General features: G+C 42.5%; 1 protein-coding gene across 2 annotated transcripts in view; it reads right to left on the reverse strand.

The window, feature by feature from the left end:
• VEZT (vezatin, adherens junctions transmembrane protein) overlaps nucleotides 1-13296 on the reverse strand; it is a 106333-nt gene that overhangs the window by 44575 nt on the left and 48462 nt on the right. For both annotated transcript variants that reach the window (XM_075011705.1, XM_075011695.1), the window contains exons 4-5: nucleotides 11119-11294; nucleotides 9958-10233 (exon numbers count right to left, since the gene is read on the reverse strand). In XM_075011705.1, the coding sequence (XP_074867806.1) occupies nucleotides 9958-10233; nucleotides 11119-11294 (452 nt within the window). The remainder of the gene's footprint in view (nucleotides 1-9957; nucleotides 10234-11118; nucleotides 11295-13296) is intronic.

The raw sequence follows: 13296 nt of genomic DNA on the forward strand, positions 1-13296 counted from the left end.
AAAGACACTCATGCACCCTATGTACAGCCTTGCAAAACAGAGTTGTTTTGTGATTTGTAATATTTGTTGTCGTATCAGGTGTTAATCTCAACAGTTTGTATAAACTTATAGGGCCGACTTCTTCTTTCCATTGTCCCTGAGAAACATCAAACTGGAATCATTTACAGTAAGGTCTCAGAGTACGCGAGGGTTCCATTCCGCATGCCTTTGCGTAAACCTGGATTTTGTGTAAGTGGAGGTCTGGCTTTTTGCCCAGCAGAACACACGTTCTGCAACTGAGGAAGCAGAAGAAAGGTAAGTCCTGGGTTGGGGGCGGGGCAGTTGGGGAGGGTTAAGTCTGGCGGTGGGTTGGGGCCATGGGAGGTGGGGAGGGGGCTAAGCCTGGGGTGGGTTAGGGCTGCAGCGGGGTGTAGTTGAGCTGGACCTGTGCATGGGGGTGGTGAGCTGAAGCCCTGCTCAGATGGTGAGCCCGGCCGCAGGGCTGCAAGGGGTTGAACCAGAACAAGAACCAGAGCTGGGCACGGGTGGTGAACTAGCAGTGGGGTTGAACTGGGGGGTGGGGTGTTGAACCAGAGCCGCGTGGGATGGGAGCAGGCAGCTTGAACCAGAGCTGCGTGCATGCAGCTTAAGTGGGGGAGGGAGGATGGATCCGGAGCTGCGTGTGACTTGAACCAGAGTGGGCAGTTTAAACTGGGGCAGGGACTGGGATGTGAGCTGGAGCTGTGTGTGAGGGGTGCTATGCCAGAGCCAGAGCCAGGTGTGGGCGGGGTGAGCCGGAGCTACACGCGGTTGGTGAGCTGGCAGGGTGTTGAACTGGGACCAGGGAGATTGAGCGGGAGTCGCGCCTGAGGGGTGGTGACCTAGAGCCAGAGGTGAGAGTGGGGGGGTGAGCAGGACCTATGTGCTGGCGGTGAGCGGAGTGGGGGAGGTGCTAAGCCAGGGCCGTGCAGAGCCGGGTGTGTTGAGCCAGGGCAGGGGGAGTGAGTTAAGAGCAATTGAAAATCACAGTGCAGGGTTTACAATAGGAATCAGGGTCAGACACGTAAGAGTGGAATTGCGTACTCGGACTTCGCATACTCTGAGACCCTACTGTACTAATTTTCTGAATGTACCAGAGATACATCATCCCAGGACCTCTGTTAAATGTTACTGGACCATGCTGTGTAGCAGCCGTGAAAGGCAAGAGGAAAAACTGCTGAGGATAAACTCAACTTTTTTCTATACCACCGAAATCTATCCCAATTGTAAGATACTGCAGTTGCAAGCTCTCTCGGTCTCACGAGCTAGATATTAAATAAGGCTGAAATGAGATTTCTGTGGCACAGGTTCATACTGCAGCACATAAATAACATCATTACTGCACAGGAGTGCTGGTGACACTTCTGTGATAGTGGTCTCCAAACTTTTTATTCCCAAGATCACTTTTTGTTCTACTCCATCTCTTCCCCCTTGCCCCACCCCCTGTCCATCACTCCTCTCCCCTATCCTCACTGTCACTGACCTGGGAACAAGGGACTTGTGAGCAGCAAGATGAACGGTGCAAACTCTGGGAGGGAATTTGGGCTCAGGGATAGACTCTGGGTTGGGGAAGAGTGTTGGGATAAAGGAAGGGATGGAAGTGGGGTGCTGGCAGGGGGCTCCAGCCTGAGGCAGAATGTTGGGGTGCAGGCCTGGGTGTTGAGCAATCACCCAGGCCAAGGAGAAAGTCTCTGAATGCTTGTGGGAGGAAGGGCTTTTGATTTCCTCTCTCTTTTCCCCCTAGCATGCAGCTGCTCAGGCTGGAGGCCCAAAGGAAAAGTCTGTGTGAGACAGCGCTCTATAGGGCATGGTGGAGGGGCCTCCTTGATCACAAGCCCTGTAATGGATTGGTCTGGGCTTTTGCCCAGCTCTGTTTGTGCCCCTAGCCAAGGCAATGCCTTCTCAAGGGTCAAAGACACCACTCCCAACGCCCTGTGGCAGCTGGTTGGCTGATTTCTTATAATCCTTCCCCCCAACACATGCCAGAACTCCCTGTTGAATGTGCAGGGGCAATCTGTGCAAGCAGCCTTATCTCTTCTCCTGTGGCTGTGGGGATTGTTCTCAGAGAAAGGTCTTCTTGCAGGCCAGATTCACCGCTTACCACAGCAGCTGGACCAACTGTTCCTCATCAGATCCCGGCGTAGGACCCCCTCCCCAGGTACCAGCAGTTTTCCTGAACAAGATTAGGGGTTTTTCAGGAGAGGAGGAGGCAGCAACCAGGAGGTGATTTGATGGCTGGGGCAGCAAAGAGTGGGAGGAAGTACGAGCAAACAGGTGAAAGGGCAGAGGTAGAGGCAGCAGCAGTAGGAAGGATGAAAATGAGAGGGGTCCCAAGAGATGAGGGAGGCAAGGCGTGGCAAAAACAGAGAAGTGGGTGAGAGGCAGCAGGAGACAGAGGAGCCCAAGAACACACGGAAGGGGCAAGGTAACCTGAAGAATGACAAAGTTGTCTATGAGATCAGCATGTTTTCTAGCACTCAAAGGAGCTCAGCTGAGACGGGGCTGCAGTGAGTGCTGAGCTTCTGGGGATTCCCTCCCTCACTGACAGGGCTGGAGAGCTGCTGAGGATTCCCACCCCGCCTGCTGCTGCAGCTGGGGAACCTGCAAGGACTTGGAGATGTGGGGTATTCCCCCTCCCATCCAATGTAGTCTTTTCTGGTTGGCTGTGGAAAGTAAGCACGCTGAGGCACTGAACATTGCTACAACTTGTTCCATGCTGTACTGCGGACACAGCTCTTGACAAGGTTGGGGGGTGGGTGCCTGACTCTTTTGTAGGATCACAGGAGGGAACCTAGCAGTCTCAATGTTCCCCTGTCCCTTTAAAACACTCAGTGCTTTTTTTGTGCCTACGTGATGGTACCAGCATCTCTGTAGCTCCAGACATAGGATTGCTGGGGGCGGGGGTGAGGAGCCAGCTGAATTCTGGCACCTCTTTTTGTTTTTTTAAAACAAAAACGCACTGTAAACACCTTTCAAGTAAAGGCAACAATCCCTGGTGAGACAGCATTCAGCAAAGCAGCCTGGGGCTATTGCAGTCTGTGGGTAAGACCATCTGCTACTTGAAAACAAAGTGGGGGAGAAAGGGAGGAGATGTGGGACTGAGACAGAGCAATACCAATGAATTGGTTGGGGACAGCTGTTCTATAAAGATGCTATCACAACAAAAAAAAGCAGTCATGCAGCACTTTAAAGACTAAAGAAATAATTTATTAGGTGATGAGTTTTCATGCGACAGATCCACTTCTTCAGAAAGCTCATCACCTAATAAATTATTTTGTTAGTCTTTACAGTGCTACTTGACTGCTGTTTTGTTTTGATAGAATACAGACTAACACGGCTATCTCTGTGTCACTATAAACATGCTGTGTGCATCAATTCATCTGTGTATATTTCAAATTGGAACCAAGCTCTAAAGGAGCCATAATAATATTTGGGAAGGCTCATGAGCCAACTAAATAGAGTCCTCATTATTGAAAAGAATGGAGTATCACTCTACATTTTTACACATTACACTTTTATAAGGGGCAGGGAAATGGAAGCATTTTCAATGGCTAGTAAGAATTCCAAGCAGTGACCCTAGACAGGGCTACCTGATTGGAACTCATTAGTCAGAACCTTTCAAAACACAAACAAACCCTTGATTTGAAAGGTAATGACTACACCTACACCTAATTGCAAAAGTGAGAGGACATTGTCCATGTTTCTCTTTAAAAGCATCCTGATGTCTGATGGAGGAAAACCTGTTGCATTTGACATACTTGAGGGAAGGAACTGAAGATGGAATTATGTTTTTACAGAATAAACTTACCCAATAGCACCTTTCATGTTGCTGAGACCATGATAAAAATTACCAGAGGAGCACTTACTGAGCCACATTGATAAAGTGGCACACCAGTGTTCCTTCTAATTTTTTCAAATAGATTTAAAAAAAAAAAATATGTCAGGGATGGTGCTTGGTCCTGCTGAGAGTTACCTTCAAACCCCGCCCCACCTCACCCCCAGTGATACTGTATGGAATTGTGAGACACTTTAGATTATTAATACTCATATTATAAAATTGCAATGAACTGTGACAGGTATGCCTCATGTCAGTGAAAATGTTACGATGTGTCAAGAATCATAATCTTATTTATATGGTTGAATCACTTTTTGTATTGTGAGCTTTATATGTATGTGTGTGTTTGTATTTCAAAATGTATGTTGCTTCTGGGGCCTGGACTATAATAGAACATTAGGTTGACTTATGCCACAACAGGTCGAGTTAACAATGTTCATGTCCACACTACCAAGCCCCTTCCACTGACCTAAAGGCCTTGTAAAGTTCACCCATGTTCTCCACCTCCACCAGAGAAGTAATGCTTGAGTTGACGAGAGTGAACATACAGAACTGTATCAGAGATGTAGCCATGTTAGTCTGTATTTTTGAGAACAAGAAGAAGTCCTGTGGCACCTTACAGACTAACAGATATTTTGGAGCATAAGCTTTCGTGGGCAAAGACCCACTTCATCAGATGTCATTCACAAGGACTGACCTTCTGAAGATGTCCCAGAGTGCTCTGCTGTGACTACTTTGGAGAACACTTTCAACTCCATTTCACTTCAGCCAGGTACATAGGAAACAGCCACTCCCTTGTTAAAGCCCCAGTTAAGTTTTGAATGTTCATTACCTGTTCAATCAGTGGGAGGTGCTCATCACCACACCATAGAAGCCCAGTGCCATGTGCTGTGAAGTTTGTGTTTAGGACAAAAGAAGTACAGTCCCTATGGCAAAAGGTATAGAAGACAGCTGCATCACCTCCACTTTATTTTCTCACCTTTGGAGCAACTTTTCTACAAACAAAGCTCTGAGCCAATGACTGATTCTCAATGACCCATCCAAGCTGTGGATGTGTTTCAGGTGGTCTTTTGAGCCAGAAAACTCACCAATACTATTAATAAGTATGTGGACTTTGAAGTTTTATTTGTCCAACTGCTTCACTATTTAACAATTCATTTCTTGTTTTTTTTTCTTTATAAAAGCCTTTAATTTTTGATACTAATGGATTGTTGTCCTTTTTTGCAGCTTACCCTGACCCGGGCATTTCCAGTGAGGCTTAACCTAGGCATCCCAAGTCACAACTCCATCCCATATGCACCCCAAAGATATCCTCTCTAAATAGTTACTCAGATTTAAAGAAAAGAGGACATAAGATCAGGAGTCAACATGAAGCTCATCCTTTGTTTTGAACTATTTAGTTCAAGATATGCAATTAAAGAACCAGGCACTAATAATTTTGAGCAATCAGACCACAGATTCATTAAAACTAGAAAGAGGGGGGGGGAAATCAGATGTTTTCCTCAATTGCAATGTGGACAAGAACTCAGCCATGAAGTCCCTAGGGGTTCCATGCCAGTCCCAAGCCTGGATAAAGAAGGAGGGTTGGTCAGATGAGTGATGATGCGCTGATTGTAAAACAATACTCAGAATGAAATCTGATGCCAGTATGTCTAAATGATAAAAGATGACAGCTTGGATGTCGCCCGGATACCAAGGTCCGTGATACCAATCGAACAATCAGGGTTGGGTTGATAAGTTGACTACCAAAACATAATTACACCTAGCACATATGCTATCAATTGGAATGTGGAACATCTGAACACTGTGGGCAACTGGAAAGTTAGAGCTGCTTCAAAAGGAGATGGAGAAATTCTAATGCAATATACTTGGACTGGCAGAGATGTGTTGAATGGCCTTGGGAGAGATGTGAGGTTGGGAAGTCATTTGGTCAGGGAACAAAACAAAGCATTCCTTCTTAGCAAAAGAGGCAGAGGAGCATTGTTAGGATACAAACTGGTGAGTGTGAGAATGATGATAGTGAGATTCGAAGTGAAACATCTCGGTCATTTAGATGTATGCACACAGATCAGACAATATGGAGGAACAGACTGAGCTAGTCTATAAAGACTTGACAAAGATGCTGGAGGAGATACGGAAGAGAGATGTGTCAATCATAGGAGGAGATTGGAACGTGAAGGTCAGAACAGCTAACTAAGGTTGGGAGAGAGTCACTGGAAGATCTGGATATGGAGAAGGAAATGAACAAGTTGAGGAACTATTAGAGTTTGCTATGGAGCATGAGATGGTGATCTGCAACACAAGATTCCAACAAAAGCACTGTGGAAGTGGACATGACACTCGAATGATGGGAAGTCCAAGAACATGATAGATACGATCTTCATAAAAAGGAGATACATAACATCAGTACACCAGTTCTGAACTTTCCAAGGAGTGGATATAGACTCGGACCACAATCTAGTTATCATGAACATCAAGATGAAACTCATGAAAAAGTATAAGATATGGTTTAAGAAAAGAAGAGATGTGGCGAGGCTAGGCGTGGAAGAAATAGGCCATGTGTATAGAACAGCACTCAAAGAGAAGATCAGGAATGAAGGCACAGGGAATGACCTAGATAAGAGACTAGTAGGGATAGCCACGGCGATAGAAGAGGCAATTGAGCAGATAGTTCCAGAAGAAGAGAAGATCAATAAGAAATGAAGTTGGTTCAAGAGAAAAGAGCACTGAAGATCAGAAGGGATGTTTCCAAGATGTTGGAACAGCACTATAGAGTAAAATACAATGAGGTAAGGAAAGCGACCAGAATGGATTCAGCAAAATGGTTAGAGGAGCAGTGTGAAGATATAAAGAGGTATTACAGTGAGTGTAGGAGCAGGGAGGTGTATAAAATGATTAGGAATATTAATAGGAAGTGGCAGCTGAAACAGAGGGTGATCAAAGATGAGAATGACGAGATGCTCATGAACAAGGAGAAGGTTGTGCAGCAATGGACGAGATATTGCACCCATCTGCACAAAGCACAGTTGGACCCAAGCATATCAGAGAGACTGCTCAAAGAACTAAAAGAGATATCTCTGCTGAGCATTTTGAAGGAGCAAGTAGAAAGAGCAGTGAAATGACTAAAGAACAGCAAGAGCCCTGGAAATGATAAGATCATGGGAGAGATGATCAAATATGGCAGAGAAGGTACAATTCAGGAAATATGCCGACTATGTAATATAGCATGGAAAGAAAGGAAGGCACCTACGAAAAGGACAAGATCAGTACTAGTAACAATACACAAGAAAACAAGTGTGTTGGAGTGTAGGAACTACAGAACAATTGTCTTAACAAGTCATCTAGGCAAAGTGCTGATAATGATACTGATGGAGACATTGAGATTGCAGACAGAAGAACATCTAGCAGATAAGCAAGCAGGATTCAGGAAAGACAGAAGTACCATACAGCACATACTGGGACTCAGACTGATAGTGGAGAAAACTCGATGAAAGAACAAGAACATCTACAATTGCTTTGTTGATTGGACTCACACAGAGTGCATAGCACACTGATATGGTTGTTGAAGGATATCAACGACAATGTGGAGGCAGTGGTGAGAATATGTGCAGAGTTGGGAAGTTGGTTTAGAATGGGTAGAGGTATGGGACAAGGAGATCCGATAGTGCTGAGTATCTTCATCACGCACCTAGAGAGAGCAATGGACAAGATCAAGGAAGAGGTAGAAGGGATATTGGTGCACGGGATGAGAATTAATGACCTGAGGTTCACAGATGATATAGTTATCATTGAGGAAGATGAAAAGAAGCTAGCAAGAACGGTGCAGGTGCTAAACGAGGAAGGGAAGCGGTACAGATTGATTATTAATATAAACAAAACAAAAACAATGGTATCTGGAGATAAGGAAATAGGAAGGAAGATCAGCGTACGTGGGATCGAACTAGAGAACATAGAGAAGTTCATGTATCTGGGGAGCAACAGGACATAAGATCTAGACTGTAAAAAAGAAATAGCAACTAGAATAGTGAAAGCAAGAGCGAATTTGAAGGCAATGCATAAGATATGGAAAAGCAAAGTGATTAGCTTAGGAATGAAACTGAGCATCTGGAAAATGTGTATTCAGCAGCATGTTGTACAGATGTGAGACATGGGTGATAACGAATGATTCGAAGAGAAGGATATTGGCATTGAAGAGGGGTATTTATAGAAAGATCCTGAGAAAAGGATGGATGCAGAAGGTCACCAGTGAGGAACCGTATAGGAACATACAACCAAAGGAGAACCTACTGCAGAAAGTTATACAACCCAAGTTACAGCTATTCGGGCATACCTTCAGAATGAACAACGTATGCAAAGTCAAGACCCTGTTATCTGGCGTAATGGACGGTTCCAACAGGAGAAGGAGACTCCACAAAGAATGGGAAGATGCGGAGGCGCGGCACTAGTTTACAGAGACTAAGCCACTTCACACTGGACATGGGAACATGGCAGGAAGTAGTGAGGGATGCATCAGGCACCAACGAGCACTGAGCCCATGTTTGTTGGTGATGATGAATGTGGACAAGTCCTAACAGTAAATTCTTTTTGAGACTCTTTCTGGGAAAACAAGACTGAATATAGCTTAATTGTATTGTCTCAATGAAAACATACCTAGGCTGACTTCGGACATGCTTAAACACGCCAAAAAGACAGTAAAATATGTTGTAGATGAGACAAAAGCAAATATCTTATTATCTAAAGTTAGGAATTTAATTCAAACTAGGTAGAATACTATATCAGTTTTGCACGTAGCACAACGTGGGCCTGGGTCTGCACCCCAGGAGGGATAAAGCCAAGAGTGGGAGGGGTGGAGACAAGGGCAGTCAGCCCTCAGAGCCTCCCCCCTCCCCCCATGAGAGCAGCACTGATGTGGCATTTCAGAGAGGCCCAAAGCACCAGCTGCTGTCACTGCTACTTAGGCAGTGGCAGCTGGCAATCCAGGCCCCTTTGAAAGGCTGGAAACGGGCACAACTGCCTCCTTTGCCCCACCCCCACCCCCTTCAGAAGGCCTGGTGCATATTAGAGAATTTATATCAGAAAGTTACACAGATCCCATAAATCAAAAGCAGAGCAAAAAGAGGTATTTTATTGATCTTAAAAAGAAAATGACTGGACTATTTTGCATTTTCCTCATTCTTACCCCCCCTCCCGCCCCCGAGTTCCATAGCACAAAGTGTTGCTAGAAGTTACATTAACTGAAAAAAAGTAGAAGGGAAGGACTATGCACAGGTACTAGTCTGGTGGCTTTCAGATCAGTGCATGTGTTCAGTGTGCCACAATGTTCATTCATCCAAATCAGGAAGAAAACATACAAGAACCTATTCGACTGAGGATGCCACACAGCTAGGATCAGAATAGCAAATCCCGTTAAGTGGGAAAAAGACTCCTTCTGCTGGCTCACAGCACTGAGTTTTAAGCTTCTGAGGTGCAATAGATGTGAAAAAAATATTTTCAGGCTATGCAAAAAGATCTTGCAAAGCATTCATTTGATTATATGTGATGAAAACAATGACTATTGCACAGCACAAAAGAAAATACTTTTTCATATAAACTTTCATTATGCAATTCTACAGATTACTAGCAGGGCAGATAATGTTAGAAAACATGTTTACAATTCTAAAATGCTGAATACTTTGACCAAAATATTGAAATATAATATTAAAATATTACATGACCTTTCAAGGACTACTCGCTGAAGAGGCTTAGAGCCCTTTGTCTATCCCGCCTCTGCCCCATAAATAATTACTTGTTAACATTATCTGCAGTATACACAGAGATTTTGAAAAGGTATAAAGGGCAGTTTGGTGCCCAAATAACAGAGCTGCTGTTCATTAGAAGATCTCCATAGTGTACACTTCTAAACAGAGCTGTCAGATTTTGAACACTTTCAATGTAATTATCCTGGTAGTTACACAACTTTGTGTAAATGACTATCTTAACTTCAAATTAAAATATATAATGTTTTCCAACAGATTCCATCTATTATTGGGAATAACATTATAGAATTTTAATAGTTAATTGGATTGAAGGAATCCATATATAAAATGAAGTTATAAAATACTTACAGGGTAAATCCTCTGGAAATGACTTCAGTCTCTTGAATGAGTCGCAGAGCTTTTCTCACAAGATTAGTAAATGCACGGCTATTTGCCACTGTCTCTTCAAGCTGGAGACTGTATTTTCGCAGGGACATTTGCAGCTTGGCTGTTCTCCATGTGTTCAGAGCTCGTATGACCACATACACAAACAGAACTAATCCCCACACCATCCAGAATGATCCATTCCACCATGAAGGTAATATAATCAATGCACCAACAAATGCAAGCAAAAGAGAGACATCCCTGCAAACAAAGCAATAGACAAAGTCATCTCTACCACTGACTCCTAAGATTAACCAACTAAGGAAAGTCATGAGACATACAACTACAATGTTTTTTACATTTAATTACATCAAAGTTTTTGTAGGATTTTAAGAGATTTATAGACAGGAACAAGATAATTTAATGACAGATTATGAGGTTTTATGTATAGAATTAGCCTGTAGACATGAGACATATTTTCTTGGTTTGAACAAGTTAGTGGAAAAATAATGCACCAATTTAAAAGGTCAATCTTTCAAAAATGTGACTTAGACTATTCAGCATTAAAAGCAAGGTTGGATGAGAAAGGTACTGTCTACACTTCCAGGTTCAAGAAGACAGTGTTAGAGGACATGATTCATTTAGGTAATCAAAATCCTCTAAGTAATCACAGTTTTGTCTTGCCAGATTCTAGACTCATTTACCCTGTACACTGCACACTACCAAGTTATAAAAGCCTCTATAGAGTCTGCTGTAGAAATCTTTTTAGGCAGCCCTGAACCTTTTCAAGTTACCTGGAAAAAACAGAAGGTAAAGTCACATTTCAGCTATGTTCAAAAGCAGAATTTTCTTTTACAAAACTGCCATTTTACTTCTGAAAAATTTGAAAGAAAAGTCGGTCTGTTAGAAAACAGAAGGTGGGCCTTTCAGTCTGATCTGCAGTCCCTGCAAACCTGTACGTACTTCAAGCTTCAAATACTCTGTGCAGAATTCTAGGTGGACAAAAATTTTCAAGTGTTTGGATTTTTGTTATAATTCAGGACAATTTTTTTAACAAACGTTTTTAAAAAATTGAACTGGAAGTGTGTTTCCCAATCAGCTATAATAAATAGGTGGTCACAGTCATAGGTGTTTTCTGGACAGTACCAAATATTAGGAGTTGCTAGGGAGTGTAGTGTTGGAAGGTGTCCATTTTCCTGTTGCTTGGACTGCCCTGCAGACAGGATACTGGGGTCAAGTAGCTCAATCAGCTCCACATCCTCCTGTAGCAGAACTTCCTGTTGCAGGATGGTATAGAGAGAGTCCAGTCGGAACCCAACATCCTTAACATGTATGAGTGAAAGGGAAAAAAAGTAGAAATTAAATTGTTAAAGAAGAACAGACCATTATTGTTCATAGCTCTGAACAGCCCAGCATTTCAAACATACTACAGTTGGGTAAATCACACCTCTTAAATTTGGTTCACTCTACAACCTGTTCTGGCGTCTGATTGTGAAAGATGGTTGCATTGAACTCAAAATATAGTCTTAAATGTGGCCACATTAGAAACATGTTACTAGTTGCATGAATATATTCCTACAGGAGCGAGTGTAGGCACTAGAATTTACCAGAGGAATGGAAATCAAACTGAAACTTAAAAATTTGAGTTCAAATGAATGTAGCTTTTCTCTTAATAGCATCTTTCACTAGCAAACAAGAAGGTGTTAAGAGAGAGATGCTGCAAATCAGTTACAGAAACTGGATGTGGATCAGTTGAAAAGAATAAAGTCAGTTGGCTGGAATTAAAATCCCCGCCTGCAGTGGGCTGTCAATGAGAGAACCTCAAGACCTTTCCAAAGAGACCTGTGACTCCACAAGTGAAACAGCATGGGATCCTGTGGACCTTTGACTTACAATACCTAACAGGAACTCTGGGTGGTACTCCTGATTTTAATGCCATCACAAACATTTGCTTTCCCCCTCTTTAATGAGAAAGTTTAGAGAAAAAAGAATCTCTGAAGCTATATGACCTACACCAAAGTAGTTCTCTGAAATCTGAATTCAGATACTGAAGCAAACTGTAAATCTAAAAGTTTCCCAATTAAGAGAGTGTTCAAACTCAAAGCAATGAAAATTTAACACCAGCATCTGTTCTAAAACAAAATTTAAGTATAAAAAGGGAAAATACTTCTCTTCTGCAGCTTCTTCAGTCAGACCATTAATGTACCTCAAGGAGTTTGTCACTTCACTGCCATGATCTTTTTAGTTTTCAATGCAACTGGCACTATTAAAGCCAAGTAAAGTATACAGTAAACTCCTTCATATTTGTCAGTCTATCACCTGGAACTCTCAAATAACTGACATTTTAACCGTAAGTAAATTTTAGTTACATTTTCCCTAAGTACAGTATAGTAAAATAAATACAAATAAACACAGCAAATACAGCATAAGTTTACAGTGGACAATACTACTGTTGTTGCTCAATAAAGTACTCTGAATACATTTTTATTTGTTTCTTAATAACTAATCTTGTATTTCTTCAGTGTTACGCTTTTCTAGGTATACATCTCTATTATCCAGAATATTGGAATATCCAGCTACTTCCTGGTCCTGAGGCTGCTGGTTATGAAAGTGTTTACTATATCTCATTGACTCACTGGGCTAATATATTACCAAAAATAATAGGAAAATAGCTATTTGAAGGTCCTAATTATTTAAAATTAGACAACAATAAATCTATGATGTGAGATATCTTATACTCTGCTGCGTTCAGCATTTATTTGAGAATACTTAGTTTAGAAATCCACAGACTATGTGCTGAAGTGAACTCAAGAACAGTTCTCTAGTCTGTTCAGTATGCTACAAGTACTGCTTTGCATTACCTTGAAGGGTTGGCTAGCTATCCCAGTTTCTTGGTTTTCAGAATAACAGGGCTAGGATGGCTATGGAGGTAGCATACTCAGCTTACATGGTGACAGAAAAAAAGAGCTTTTTTATCTCCTGGGGAGTTTAGGAGCAGTGTTGCCAGTCTATAAAAGAAATCTTGTCTACCTAGGCCAGGGGTGTGCAAAGTTGGGCAGGGGTCCCTTGGTGGGGGAGAATGAAATTTCTTAGGGGGAGCGCACCATGATCGGCTGCTGGGTCTCAGGCTTATCCATCTCAGTAAAAATGTTGAAATATTTTCTGTTTCATGTATGTGTATTCACATTTACATGCCAATTAACAAAGTTTTACATTCTACATACTTATTTTCTTAAATGTGTTGAAACAGTTTTTTTCCTCCATATGAACATGACAAATTACTTTTTGTTGATTTGGACTATATTAAACAGTTTGGGGGTGGGG

Source organism: Carettochelys insculpta, chromosome 1 (assembly GCF_033958435.1).
Source record: "Carettochelys insculpta isolate YL-2023 chromosome 1, ASM3395843v1, whole genome shotgun sequence".
NCBI lineage: Eukaryota > Metazoa > Chordata > Testudines > Carettochelyidae > Carettochelys > Carettochelys insculpta.